At 47.7% G+C, this 15,213-nt stretch overlaps 1 protein-coding gene across 1 annotated transcript; it reads right to left on the reverse strand.

Moving 5' to 3' along the window:
- Positions 1–2,528: 2,528 nt before the first annotated feature.
- On the reverse strand, positions 2,529–13,388 carry LOC309364709 (zinc-binding protein A33-like). Its single transcript, XM_081902501.1, has 7 exons — positions 13,258–13,388; positions 11,438–12,084; positions 9,659–9,754; positions 7,911–8,144; positions 6,767–6,789; positions 5,667–6,025; positions 2,529–3,244 (listed from the first exon to the last, which is right to left on the reverse strand). The coding sequence occupies exons 2-7, from the start codon at positions 11,861–11,863 to the stop codon at positions 2,721–2,723; spliced, it is 1,662 nt and encodes a 553-aa protein (XP_081758627.1). The 5' UTR covers positions 11,864–12,084; positions 13,258–13,388; the 3' UTR covers positions 2,529–2,720.
- Between the last annotated feature and the right edge of the window lie 1,825 nt (positions 13,389–15,213).

Genomic DNA, 15,213 nt, shown 5'->3' on the forward strand with positions numbered 1-15,213 from the left:
ATGATGTATAGATGGTATATCACACCAGTACAAATGTATAAAAATGTATAAAAACAGGTCAAACATATGTTGGAAATGTAAATAAAAAGAAGGTACTTTCTATCATATGTGGTGGAAATGTAGAGAAGTTTAAAAAAAATGGGAAATGATATATAATTAATTGAAAAAAATGTTCAAAATGATGTTTGTATAAAAAAAAACCCAGAAGCATTTTTGTTAGGGATTGTAGGATAAGACCTGCCAAGAAAAATAAAAAAAACTTATTTATGTATGCTACAACAGCGGCAGGAGTCTTGTTAGCACAAGGATGGAAGAATGAGGAAATTCCAACGAAAGAACAGTGGCAAGAAAAACTGATGAGCTATGCGGAACATGCCAAGTTGACATATAAACACCAACAATTGGGAAACACTTGTCTGCGAGTGCTCCAATTGGAGAGCAGCCTTTACCAAAGGTGTCATGGGCTTTGAAGACACTCAGACTCAGGACACAAGGGAGAAACGTGCTAAGAGGAAGGCACGCTTGGCAAATCCACACCATGATCAACTCCCGCCCAGAAACCAATGTCCCCACTGTGGAAGGATGTGTGGATCCAGAATTGGCTTCCACAGTCACTTACGGACTCATTATTAAAACCGTGTTTATGGAAGACAATCTTACTCGGCTACGATTGATTGCCAAAAGCAGCAGCAGCAGAAGAAGACTCAAGACAGTGTGAGACAGTGGTTAGAGCAGAAGTTTGGGTAACTCCTCCCCCCACCCCACCCCTGCTTTGGCCTGAGGGCCATGTTAGCTGTTGACCAACCCTGTGAGGGCCACCTGGCAATGTTGGGCATGGCCAAAGCAGAAGTGGGCATGGCTTCTCTTGCAGACAGAGAGATCCCCATGCCCCATACAGAATACAGAACACATACAACACACATAGGCCTACCACCACCGCCCACCGCCCCACATCATGTCAATCACCCCCTCCCCAGTAGAGTGTTGGACTAGGACCGGGGAGGCAGCCCTGCCTCCTGAAGCTCAATGAGTGATGGAGGTTGGAGCTGAACAACATACCCTCTCCAAACATTTATCCAATGAAAACAGGGATGCTCTATTCAATAACAATTGAAGCTTTCAGGAAGCCGATTGTTGTCAATTTGAGGAGAGAAATGCCTGGGATATCGCAGGGTTGGGAGAGCTGTGGCCCGCCCCTGATACATACTGTTTCTCAAAAGTAATTTCAGGCATTTCTGCAGATTGACAGGAGATTCAGGGTTGCTATGCACCAGGGAACATGCCTATTGATCTGACAGAAGCACTGGCGGTAATTGAAACAGCTGAATGTGCATCCAACTAGAAAAATGTCCCAGGAAACTTAAGAGCATCAAATTAAAGAGACTATAGGAAGTGGCTGTTCTCCAGAGTAGCTCATGTTTATGACTATTGATAAAGGTAACAGCTAAGTGGAGAAATGCATGAATAAGGAATGCAGCTGCCACACAGTTAAAACAGTTTATTCAAAGTGTGCACAGTTTGGAGAGGGGAAGAGGAAGCCACACAAATTGATATTACTTTTCATAAGGGTGACTAATATTTTTTGGCATAAATGAATGTAGATCCAGGTGTCAGACACAGGGGTGAAGCCAAACTGCTGTGTTATCAGCCCCGAAGCAAACTCCCTGGGGCGCAAGCCTAGGCAGTATCTATGTAGGTCCTGGGCTGACCAGATGACATACCTTCCCTCTTGCCTTCACTAATGTGGTCCAAAGGAAAGAAGAGCAAGTCCTTGCAGTTATATGTGAATTTTATTTATATTTATTATTGTCATTATTATTCAGCACTACCTGACATTTTCATGAGGTAAAATTAAAATTCCTTGGTTTTCCAAAAGCAGTTCGTATGCTTCTTCATCAAACTTACAAGGCTAAATGTTGTCCGATCACAAAAAAATATAGCAGATTTGAATTCCTCACAGCCAAAAATGTATTATTAACACCGTTTGCAGAAGAAATTTGCAGAAATTAAGCTTTGCCCCTTAAAATGACATGCCCTAAACTATGTAATGTTGATTCATTCTGATTCGTTTGAGGAGAAATTAGACGGTTTTGCCTCACAGCACGTGTTACCTTGCTCTTTCCGGCGCAGTCACTTTAGTGCCAAAAGTCTGATCTTCTGAGGGAGCGGGGTTTGTTTCTCCTTTTTTAAATATTTTTTTATAATGCTTTTTATTGGTGATCCATTTAATACAAACAAACAAAATACAGTAAAATTCAACAATCATTTACCCACATTCTTTCCCCACTCACTGCTGAGGCATTGACTTCCTTTCCTCCCTTCAACAGGTTTTCCTATGTCAGTTACTTTTCCACAGTTTCTTATCGTATCCAATCCTATCTACATCGTAAGATTTATTCCAGTCCTGCCAGAGTCTTCAGATTTCTACAGTTATTATTTATGTACTCCATAAATTTACTCCAATCTTTTTGGAATGTTGCTTCCTCCTGATTTCGGATTCTTCAGGTCACTTTTGCTAGTTCCGCATAATCAACCATCTCCTCTATTGCTGGTAATTCTGGAACTTTCCATTTTGGGGCTAACAAAGTTCTGGCGGCAGTCGTAGCATACATAAATAACCTTTGAAGCGGGGTTTGTTTCTCGAGGGCTCCGGATCGGCGGCCTGAGTTTGGTGGTTCTGCGATGGGCATCCCACCCATCTCTGCAAGCTCTCCAGCAACTCAGAGCTCCAGGTCCCACACAGATAGCGGGTGGCTGCCCTGAGTGCTGAGAAAAGGAAGGAGTTCCTCGTGGAAGGACACTTGGAAGGTGTAGAGGTGGTTCATGCTGCTGCTGTTGTAGAAAGAGAGCTGGCCCCCTTCAAAGTCCAGGTAGACCCCCACCTTATCCATCCTCCCACAGACAGAGAGCAGGGTCCGCGGCTCGCTCAGGGCTCGGTACTCTCCAGCCCGCAGCTCAATGGCCCACACGCCTTCCTTGGGCCGGAAGTTAAGGCGCTTCTTGCGTTTCACCGACTTCTTGGCCGCCCCGATCACCCACCCTGCACTGTCCCCGACACGCACCTCCCAGTAGTACCGGCCTGTGGTGAAGCCCTTCCGGCCCACCACGCAAGGGCTCGAGGTGAAGCGCTCGGGTTTCCGTCGCCAGAAGCGTCGCCCCGGGCTGAACTTGACCCCGGTGGCTTCCTCCACAAGGACCAGGCTGGGGTGAGCGGAATTGCAGTCCAAAGTGATGCACGCAGGGACTGGGGGAGAAAAGGACAAGAGTGCACAGTTATTTCAATGTTTTTATTATATAATTATTATAATTATAACTACAATAGTAATAGTAATTTATTTATATCCCTGCCCATCTGGCTGGGTTTTCCCAGCCACTCTGGGCGGCTCCCAACAGAATATTAAAAACACGATAAAACATCAAACATTAAAAACATCCCTGAACAGATGTCTTCTAAAAGTCAGATAGGTTTTTATCTCCTTGACATCTGATGGGAGGGCATTCCACAGGGCAGGTGCCACTACCAAGAAGACCCTCTGCCTGGTTCCCAGTAACCTCACATCTCGTAGCTAGGGAACCGCCAGAAGGCCCTTGGCGCTGGACCTCAGTGTCCAGACTGAACAGTGGGGGTGGAGACGCTCCTTCATGTATACAGGGCTAAGGTCATTTAGGGCTTTAAAGGTCAGCACCAACACTTTTAATTGTGCTCAGAAACGTACTGGGAGCCAATGTAGGTCTTTCAGGACTGGTGTTATATGGTCTTGGAGGCCACTCCCAGTCACCAGTCTAACTGCCGCATTCTGGATTAATTGTAGTTTCCGGGTCACCTTCAAAGGTAGCCCCACGTAGAGCACATTGCAGTAGTCCAAGCAGGAGATAACCATAGTATGCACCACTCTGGTTAGACAGTCTGCGGGCAGGTAGGGTCTCAGCCTGCAAACCAGATGGAGCTGGCAGACAGCTGCCCTGGACACAGAATTGACCTGTATCCTGCCCTATAACCATAGATCTCAGGGCAGTTTAGAAATTAAAAGAACGGGACATCTTCCGCATAGTTGGCCTGCAGAACTTATTGCCACAGAACGATTTGGAAGTCAGCAGTTCAAACTTGCTCTGAAAGGAATTAGAAGCAGTGTACAAGACTGAGCATTGCATGCCCAAACAGCAGGTCACATTCATCTGTATCTGATGATGCCAATACTTTGTTATGATATCATAGTCTAGACTTACAGTGGTGCCTCGCAAGACGAAATTAATTCGTTCCGCAAGTTTTTTCTTCTTGCGAGTTTTTTGTCTTGCGAAGCACGGTTTCCCATAGGAATGCATTGAAAATCAATCAATGCGTTCCTATGGAGACCGTCCGGGGACAGAGGGGAAGCGCCGCGCGCCTTCCCCTCTGTCCCTGGACCTGTTTTAAAGCAAGGGGCGGCGGGGAGAAGATTGCTTCTCCCCGTTGCCTGCCCCGCAATCTCCGGGGACAGAGGGGAAGCACCGCGCACCTTCCCCTCTGTCCCCGGACCTGTTTAAAGCAAGGGGCGTCGGGGAGAAGATCGCTTCTCCCCGTTGCCGCCCCTTGATTCAAAAGGGGTACGGGGACAGACCCCAGAGATTGCGGGGCTGGCAACGGGGAGAAGATCGCTTCTCCCCGTTGCTGCCCCTTGCTTCAAAAGAGGTCCGGGGACAGCAGGGAAGACGCGCTGCGCTTCCCCGCTATCCCCGGAGCTTGCGGGGCAAGCTTCGTTTTGCGAAGCAAGTCCATAGGGAAATGTGTCTTGCGAAGCGGCTAAGAAAACGAAAAACTCCTTCGTCTAGCGAGTTTTTCGTCTTCCGAGGCATTCGTCTTGCGGGGTACCACTGTAGTTCCAAAAGATCTTGGGGGTTTTATTTGCTGGGTGGCAGGCACAGTGTTCTTATTCTAGAGCAAAAGACGAATCCTACCTGCAGAGTTAACTCCACCATTATTAGGCACACAGGAAGCTGTATCAGACCACTGGGTCCATCTAACTCAATATAGCCTACACGGACTAGTAGCAGCTCTTCGGGGTTTCAGACAAGGGGCATTTTCAGTCCTACCAGGAGAGGCAGGCGATAAGAACTGGGGATCTTCTGCACGCAAAACAGATCCCCTACCAATGATTCGCCTAAACATTCCCTCTCCTTCGCTCCGAATTATGAAGTGTGTCCATGTATTCCAGCTTCCTGGGCTCATCAAATTTTGACCATCATTACACAAAGAGGCAACAGGATCAGGCTTTATTTTAGACCAAGATCAGGGGTAGGAAGCCCTGCGCCATCAGAGTATAGTGAATCCATGTGGCAGGAATGAGAGGAGAGAGATCGCAGCGGCTTCCTTCATGTCCTATGAGCATTGGGTTGGTCACACAAACAGGCCAAAATTTACATAGACTTTCCATGACCGAGGAAGCCTGGTTGTTGTTGTTTGCAGGTCCCCGAATCACACATCGGGGGTTGCTCAGATGAGCAATCGAACACGTGGAGGTCAGGGTTGAGGCCTACCAAAACCTATTCCTGTTCACTGTATCCTGACTAATGAGCCAGAACTTCCAGATAACAGAAAGGCAGAGTATAGTATAGCTGCCTCTTTGGGATTTTCAAATAGACTTGACCTGAAAGCCCCATTTCCCAGAATACAGCAGGGAAAACATCACCTGGATGCACGGCACCCAAGAGCTCTTTCCAGGCGTAGAACTGCAGAGGGCCCTTGAACTCGCCCAGGTTCAAGTCCACAGGAACCACTCCATCTTCGTCTTCTTCCTCTGCAGCCATCTCTCGCACTCGCTCTTCTTCTTCCTCATCTTCTTCCTCCTCCTCTTCTTCCTCTTCCTCCTCTTCTTCTTCCTCCTCCTCCTCTTCCTCATACGCATCTCCCTCATCTCTCACCAGCCCCTCGTCGGTCTCATTCTCACACTCGTCTGTGTCTTCACTGCTGGCTCCCAAAACGTCCTCCGCCGCCTCAGCTTCGATTTCTTCTTCCTCATCAACCTGGGCTCCTTGCTCTGTGCGGACCCTGTGGGAGGTAATAATAATAATAATAATAAACAATAAATTTTGAAGGCCACCAGTTCTCCATCCTTGATCTCTATGCTGGCAAAAGCTTTGTGTGATTTCTGTAGCGGGAGTTGTTTAAAGAAGGTACACGAGTAGCCCAGGCTGCTGCTTTTGTGGTTGCTTCTTGTCAAGGAACTGACATCGGAGCCAGAAGTGGAGGCAGGGCTCCCAAGCGATGCCGGAGAAGGGCCAAGCAGGGAGAGAGGGGACTCAGCAGCTGGGGAAGGAAATCAGCGTAACACCAGGGATAAAGGGGGGCGGATGGGGGAATCGGAGAGGGGGCTCCAGGACTCTTCGCCGGAGACCAGCGGGGAGAGCACGGGTCCTCCGCTGCCCACACCCACCCTGCGCAGAAGACTTCCGCGCAGGGAAAGTAGGCGTAGACTTGGCGTCAAAGAACTTCTTTGCTGGAAGAAGTTTAAGAAACGCCCACTGACGGATTCTGCCAGCGACTGAACAGCCACGAAGTGAAGGGCTGTCCAGCCAGGAAAGGTTTAACTAGGCTACCTAGCCAGGAGTGGCGGCAACTTACGCACGAGCAACCCCATATAACCATTACACTTCTCTATAAATCAGCACATGCATATTTTATGGAGATTTATGTCTGCGGACCCATGCCCCATATCTTTTAAATCCCTAGTAATACCCCCCAACCCTGCAATTGCTTATTATAAACAAGAAAGGGCATGGCATGACTCACCTCTCCAGCAACTCTTTTGCCTCCTAAGTGGGGAAAAAATTAGAAAGGAGTGAGGTGAAAGAAACATCTGAAAAGGACTCTTTCCTAAGGTGGTCCCTTTTTTTACTGGCAGGGACCCCTGTGATTTTAATAATATATAAATATTGTTTTTTATTTATACCCCGCCCTCCCTGGCCAGGGTCGGGCTCAGGGCAGCTAACACTAAATATAAATTACAATTAAACGTAATAGAAAAAACAAACAAAAACAGTTAATTAAAATACGGCTTAAAATACAGCTTAAAATGCAGCCTCATTGTAGTAGTAGCCCATAAATCAAGACCATAAAGGGAGGAAACATCAGATATTCACCCGAGCCAGCCATCCATGCTGGTCCTACATGGGCCAGTAAAAAAGCCAAGTGAAAATGTATATGCCAAATCCCATATAAGGGATCAGAGTGAGTCTAAGCCGAAGGCCAAAAGGAACAGCTCCATCTTGCAGGCCCTGCGGAAAGATGTCAAATCCCGCAGGGCCCTGGTCTCTTGTGACAGAGCATTCCACCAAGTTGGGGCCAGTGCTGAAAAGGCCTTGGCCCTAGTTGAGACCAATCTAACCTCCTTGAGGCTCAGGACCTCCAAAGTGTTGTTATTTATGGACCTTAAGGTCCTCCGCGGGGCATACCAGGAGAGGCGATCCCGTAGGTATGAGGGTCCTAGGCCACATAGGGCTTTAAAAGTCAAAACCAGCACCTTAAAGCTGACCCTGTACTCCACTGGGAGCCAGTGCAGCTGGTAAAGCACTGGATGAATGTGATCCCATGGCAGGGACCCCCTAAGGAGCCTTGCCGCAGCATTCTGCACCCACTAGAGTTTCTGGGTCAGCTTCAAGGGCAGCCCCACGTAGAGCGAATTACAGTAGTCAAGCCTGGAGGTGACCATTGCATGGATCACTGTGGCCAGATCAGGGTGAGAAAGGTAAAGGACCTGCTGCTTAATATGGGCTGCTTAAGGGCTACATCAACTATGTTTTTTAATAGAAAAACTCAGTACACACACCCTGTGGGATAACCAGCCTCATATAACCAACATGCTTACATCTAATTAATGCATGAAGGAGTTAAGATCATAGAGTAAGCTGTCCTGCCAGGCTTAGTTTACTCTCACCTTGAGGAAACTGATTTGGTCCTTGCATTCCAGTCCCGCCTGCACCCGGCAGAGGGTCTCCGACCAAGAGGCCACCTTCCAGTTCAGTTCCTTCAGCTTGGTTTCCATCTGGGCCAAGTTCTTCTCTCGCTGATTCTCCAGGGCCTCCTTTAAACCCAGCTCTCTGTCGCTCAGCAGCTGGTGCATCTTCACAAATTCCCCAGAGACGTGGTCAGACAAGGACTCGGAGCAGGTCTGGAAAGGGGAGAAGTGTGTCACTCGCACCTGAAGGCTTCTGCTCAAATGGGATTGGTGAATGGGATTCTGCTCTTTCCCAATAACAGAACCTACCAATCCTCTAGAACAGTGGTTCTCCACCTGTGGGTCCCCAGATGTTGTTGGACTACAACTCCCATCATCCCTGAGCTCTTGCCTTGCTAGCTAGGGGTGATGGGAGTTGTAGTTCAACAACATCTGGGGACCCACAGGTTGAGAAAGGCTGCTCTAGAACAACAGGGGGAGGACAACAAGGCCTCTACCCAAAGGCCACGTTCCCTTCTGGGAAACTTCCAGAATATAGTAGGATAGTTTCCTCAGAGATCCCTCTTTATCCTGCCGCATTCTGGATTAGTTGTAGTTTCCGGGTCACCTTCAAAGGTAGCCTATTGATGTTCAGGGCTGGAGGCCATGATGGAGGTCAGTGAACATGGATTCCCACTGGACTTGTAATGCATAGAACCACATAGGATGTGGTGGTTGGTCATCATAATGCGAGCGATCCACAACCCTTGCTCCACATTTCTGTGAGCTGCAGGATGGGTGGCGCCCCAGAGCATTGCTTCTAAGCATTGCAGGCCAAGCTGAGATCATCCCAACAGAGACTCCATCTCCTCAGACTATTGTGGAAGAACAATGTCAATCAACATTTAATGATCTCCTTCTACAGCTCAATAATAGAAAGTGTCCTTTCATACTGCATCACAGTGTGGTACGCTGGTTTGACATCAACTGATAGGAAGTGCCTACAGAGGGTGGTGAATACAGCACAAGTTAATTATGGGCTGTCCTGTGAATCCACTGGATGACATATCGGAAGAATGTTGCCTCAGGAGAGTGAGGAAAATTCTCCAGGATGATTCACACCCTGGCCGGCACTTTCTTGATCTCCTGCCCTCAGGCAGAAGATATAAAACCAGGATTAGTTGCACCAACAGGGTAAAGAACAGCTTCTATAAATGGGTCGTTAGGCTGCTGGATGAAAAGATCACAACAGGGCAACTGACTTTCAGGTTGGTGGGTGTGCGTCAGTAAATGAGGGGAATTAATTTTGACTAAGAGAGCTGAGCGGGGGCTGCTCGTGTAATCTCACTGTATACAAGTTGTACAAGTGACACTATATACAAGTTGTACAAGTTTCAATCCTCACTTGTGCATATTGTAACCTATAAAGAGAGAAGAAAAGAGTCTTCATTTAGCTGAATAGACTCAGTTGGCTCTCCTGTGTTGTGTTTCACAAAGAACACGTGACCAGGCAGTTATCTTCTTCAGAGCAGTCTTACTATTATCTGAGTGTGGAGCCGTCAGTAGTCTGAGGGTCATTGATCAAATACTGAATGTTTAAATATCAGGTGTCGGTTAACAGGCGGTCATCACTAGCAACTACAAAGGCAGACCAGAAGATGACCAGGAAATGGATAGGTTCAGTTTGGCATTGCGTAGCCTAGAAAGCTCAATTGCCCCATCATAAAACCCAACAATGCTGCCTGCACCTTCAATTCTATAATGTTCTCCTGTTGGCGACACTGGCTCATCTTCAACCGCCTGAGACCTTCCTCCAGAGGCTCTAGAGATGCCTTCAACTGGTCCTGGAGTGAAAGAGAAAACCCCCGATGCCATTTAAGATAGCATAGCATTCTTTCAAAGGGGACAGGGCTGAGTGGAGGAAATGCCATACAGACACATCACCTCTCTGAAGGTCTCCCCAAATAATGATGCTGCTGCTGATGATGATGATGATGATGAATTATTTTATTTATACCCTGCCCTCCCCATATGAAGATGGTTTGTAGGAAAATAATGCTTAGGCTTAGAGATGGACTCCTTATGCATATTCACATATTTGGGAACACCACAGTTAGCAGCCATGATTTTCCTAAAAGTGAGCTTCAAAAAATACCATTTAGAAATAAAGATGAAAAACTTTTCACTATGTGCAATAGCATTAGGAAAAACATGTTGGGAAGACAGCTCAGGAAGGCTGGACAACCCTAAGTCCATTTCTCTAGGACCTCTTCTAAATTTCTAAAATGACAGGCGCATCGTGATAGATGGGTACAATTGTTCTGTCCAAGTTGTTTCTTATAAAGCACTTCAGGACTGTTGCTATCTTGGGGTTGGATTTAGTCACATACCGGCAAATTCAGTTTGGACAATTACAGTACCTTGGAAGGTCTTGCACAACAAGCCCACCTCCCCACAAAATTGGACTTTTTGCAGTAAGGAAAGTGACAGGGAAAGACAGTGGAAAGTGTGGGGTAACACTTGCTGTGAAGCAATATTGTCTAATCTCCCTACAAACCAACTGTATGAATGCCTATTATAATTCAGGGGAGAGGGGACATTCAACTATTTTGGTTCAAGGGTGACTAATAATATGTCATCTTCCAGATGTTGCTGGAGCTCCTACTCCCATCATCCCTTAGAATTTGCCAGGCTGCCTGGGGGTGATGGGAAGTGGAGTCCAGCAATATCTGGAGGACTTACTATAGAATAAGGCTCCACAGAGTGACTGAATGCAGGGGCAGAAGAAGGGGGGGTGCGTTGGGGGCAGGTCGCCCTGGGTGTCACTACTGAGGGGGGTGACAAAATGCCGGGCGGCACTCACTGCGGGGCCTGCAGTGCTCCTGAGCCACGCGTCTGCCCCAAACAGTCCACCCACTGCCTCCCCTTCAGCTGTGGGGCAGCTGAGAGGGAGGAGGCAGGCAGACTTCTTGGAGGTCCCGCAGAGCATCCTGTCCCAGCTTGCCCCACCCCACGGGCGGCTGGCCCCACCCCTGGGTGCAGGGCACGCAAGCCGCCCCAGGCACCCAACTGACTTGCTCCACCACTGACTAAATGTCCACCCTAAATGCCAATTAAATTTTTAAAATGGCACCTCCGGGAAAAGTCCTCTCGTTGAAAGCCCTCTGACTAAGAAGCTCTGGAAACAGATTCCTAATACAGTGGACGCTCAGGTTGCAAACATGATCTGTGCGGAATGCACATTCGCAACCCGCAGCGTCCGCAATCCGCAGCTGCACGTCTGCGCACACACGGGTTGCGATTTGGCATGTCTGCGCATGCGCAAAGCGTGATTTAGCGCTTCTGTGCATGCGTGACCGCCAAAACCCGGAAGTAACCCGTTCCAGTACTTCCAGGTTTCGGTGGTCCGCAACCCGAAAAAACGCAACCTGAAGCATCTGTAACCCGAGGTATGTACATGCATGAAGGCTGTTGTTGTTTTGACTTAGCCTCCAGCCCATTGCTGAATAACAAACCGCCTCTCTCACCTGATAGGCCTGAACCGCGTTTTTGATGGGCAGGAAGTCGTGCCCACGATGCTGAGGCAAGTCGCGGCAGATCACGCAGACGGGCCCCTCGTCCTGGCTGCAGAAGAGTTTGAGCGGCTCCTCGTGCTCCTCGCAGAAGTACCAGCCTCCGGTCCCGCCGACCTGGGGACCTTCGTCCAGCTTGAGAAGGCGGGCCTTCTCGGCCAGGCTGCAGAGGGCTCGGTTGATGGCCATGCGGCGCAAAGCAAATGGCCGCCGGCACTCGGGGCACAGCCCGCGCCTCTGGCCCTTGGGGATGCAGGGCTCCAAGCACGGAGCACAGAAGCTGTGGCCGCACTCCAGCATGTGTGGGTCTCGGAAGATGGAGAGGCAGATGGGGCACAGCAGGTCCTCGGTGAAGCTGGATACCTCTTTCACAGACGCCATGTTGAAAAGAGAGAGGCCGCCACCGCTACGACTTCTCCTTGGTATGGCTGGGCCTGTACCTATTGGCTTGGTGGACTTTGGTGGATTTTTCTCTCCAATGAGCCAAAATGTTTGTTTTTTCCTCTCACAAGGGATCGCAAAGCTTCTTTTACTTTCAGGCTTTCAGTTGAGCTTTTTTTCTTTGTGATGTTTCTTTGAACAGAACCATCAACGATCTTTTCCTGTTTATTAATGATGATGGTGGAGCCGATAATTTAAAATAAAAGAAGATGTAGAAAACTGGGTTACAATGTGTAGTTTCCCTGTATACAGCCAGATATCCCCATCTGTTCATTAGGAGGGGAAAGCTGCCTTAAAGCACTCCAGGACTGTTGCTATCTTGGGGTTGGATTTAATCACATACCAGCAAATTCAGTTTGCGCAATTATAGCACATTGGAAGATCTTGCGCAACAAGCCCACCTCCCCACAAAATCCGACTTTTTGCGGTAAGGAAAGTGACAGGGAAACGCACTGGAAAGTGTGGAATAGCACATGCTGTGAAGCAACATCGTCTAATCTCCCTACAAACCAACTGTATGAATGCCTATTAAATAGTCAACATTGTCTAATCTCCCTGCAAACAAACCCAGGACGAATGCTCAATAAACAGATTGTCTGGAAATGTTTATAGTGAGCTAGAAACTTACACAAGATTTGACCTGCAGAGTTGCTCTTCTACAGTACCCCAGACCATAATAATCTTACAAGACCTAAAAGTCACACAGATGCAAACAATCCTGTTTGACCCTGTTCTTTAGTTTACCTGCAAGTAAGGGTTTTAAAACCCTTTTTTATTTTAGTAGTGTATATTAGAACAAACAGTCGATTAACAAATCATAACACACTCCTTGCTGATTCGAGGAACACACTTTTCTTCAGAGCTTACTATAAATATATGAAGTCTTATGTTTGGTTTTTCAAAATTCAAGAGCTCTTCCATCCCAAAACGTCATACCTGGCCAGTGGTTTTCCTCTGTGAGTGTCACCTTTCAGGCTGGGTTCAAGTTTATTTTCGAAGCTTATCCTAAAACAATCCTTAACAAGTTTAGTCAGAGAAGCCCTGCAGAACTTGCTTCCCAATGTCTTCAGGGCTGCATAAACACCGTACTTTTTTAAAAAAAACAAACCACACCCCAAGAATCCTGGGAACTGTGGTTTAACACACACCCCGAGCTACAATTCCCAGCACCCTCAAAAACTAAAATTCCCAGGATCTTGGAGAGTGTGTGCTTTAAATGAATGATGTGTACGCAGCCTAGGACTACATCGAAGTCTTCTCAGGAGCTTTCAGACTCTCCTCTTCCCCTACAAAGCAGACTACCTGCTTGCAAGGAGCACAAAACTCTCTCTTACCCTTTTAGGTGAAATGTCCTTCCCTGCTGTTTCCCAGTCTTCTCCCGGGGCTATTTGCTGCTGGAATAGGATCAGGTTAGGACCTCTCCTCTTGAATTAGCCTAGGTTTTCCCTTATCCTCTGCATGGGCTTGCCTTTGTCTTCCTTAACCCCTTCCCCCCTCCCCTTTAAATCCAAGTGCAGGGATGGGGAGGGGAGACGTCAGATCCTGCATATTGCAGCAAGGCTCACTTCTACGGAGGTGCGATGATGTTGACGCAGCAATTCTGGCCTCTGCAAAACTGCCAGCGCTCCAGCAAAACTGAGTCAGCACTTTCCCCTTGGAGGAGGAGGGACCATCCTGCAGCAGTGCCCTTTACACAGTGCACAGAGAATTGGGGGGTGGGGGATATTGGGAGATGTCCCAAGCATATGAAGATGGAGTGGGATGCGGGAATAGAGAGAGGGTCCTTTTAGATGACAAGTGACGCAGGAATGGGAGCAGGATAGTTTAAGGGTTTGGCAGCAGCAGTGTGCGGAGGACGTAACAGAGTTAATTCTCAGTCCGAGATGTGGCTGGTGCCTTTGGGGACAGCTGCAGAACATCTGCTTTGCAGAGCACCTGGTCTGAAAATCCTGGGCAGTCAGTGTGGATAACACTGAATGAGATGGACCAATGGTCTGGCTCTTCGATCCACTGCGAACCTTCAGTCACTAAAATATCTTTGCCAACCTTCTTCCTGTCAGTAGTCCCTTTCTGTCTCCAATGTGCACATTGGCCTTTTGCAAAAGAAGCAGGGGGTCTCTCAGTGATTATTGTGCTTAAAATGCACACAAAAAACAACACCCCAGAGATCCTCCAAATTTTACCACAAAATACAGTGGTACCTCATGTTAAGTCCTTAATTCGTTCTGGAGGTCCGTTCTTAACCTGAAACTGTTCTTAACCTGAAGCACCACTTTAGCTAATGGGGCCTCCTGCTGCCACCGCGCTGCCGGAACACAATGTCTGTTCTCATCCTGAAGCAAAGTTCTTAACCTGAAGCACTATTTTTGGGTTAGCGGAGCATGTAACCTTAAGCGTATGTAACCTGAAGCGTATGTAACCTGAAGCGTATGTAACCTGAGGTACAACTGTAAAACAGAACGTGTCTCAAGATTCTGAAAAGTATTGTTTTACCGACAGCGTTGCCCTACGTTGCAGCAATTCTAACAGGCAGCAACATTCCGTGACATCAGAGCAACTCACCCAATCACAGGGAGCGGGGGGTGTGGTCTTCCATGTCGACAGCAGGTAACATAGAGCTATCACTTATGATGTAATAAAGTGGGGGCATCATATAGGTCAGAAGAGGGGCTGGACTTAGACCGTGGAAGGTGGACAAGACCACAACATGAAAACAGGACTCAATTAAAATTGGCAGTAGGGCAGTAACATGAAGGAGGGGACTTTGTGAGAATAATTTCTTCCTCATCCTGTGCATCAGCCAATAAGTCTCTTCCAGAGACTTTAAGAACGGCCTCCTTACAGCTATCTGACCTCAAGAATATTTTTGGGAGTGTTGCTGCAGTGTGTGCTGCTTGTGTCAAACTGTAGGTGGTGATATTGCTTTAGCCAACCCAAAATACTTTACTGAATTGTTAGTCTTACTCAGAATACACCCAATGAAATTAATTGGCATCACCTTAGCTCGAATCCCCACTCAGCCTAGTCGTTAACAGTCGTCTACAGGTTTACCACACCTATCAGCCAATCACCCATTCCCACCACCCTTCTGAGTAATACCCCTCCCCACCTTCTCACTATATATAAGGGTCTGGTGACTTCTGTTTCAGTGTATCTGAAGAAGTGTGCATGCACACGAAAGCTCATACCAAGAACAAACTTAGTTGGTCTCTAAGGTGAAGAGGAATTAAAGGTGAAGAGGAATTAAAGAACCTTTTAATGAGGGTGAAAGAGGAGAGGGCAAAATATGG

Source organism: Podarcis melisellensis, assembly GCF_964234715.1.
Source record: "Podarcis melisellensis genome assembly, chromosome: 2".
NCBI classification, from domain to species: domain Eukaryota; kingdom Metazoa; phylum Chordata; class Lepidosauria; order Squamata; family Lacertidae; genus Podarcis; species Podarcis melisellensis.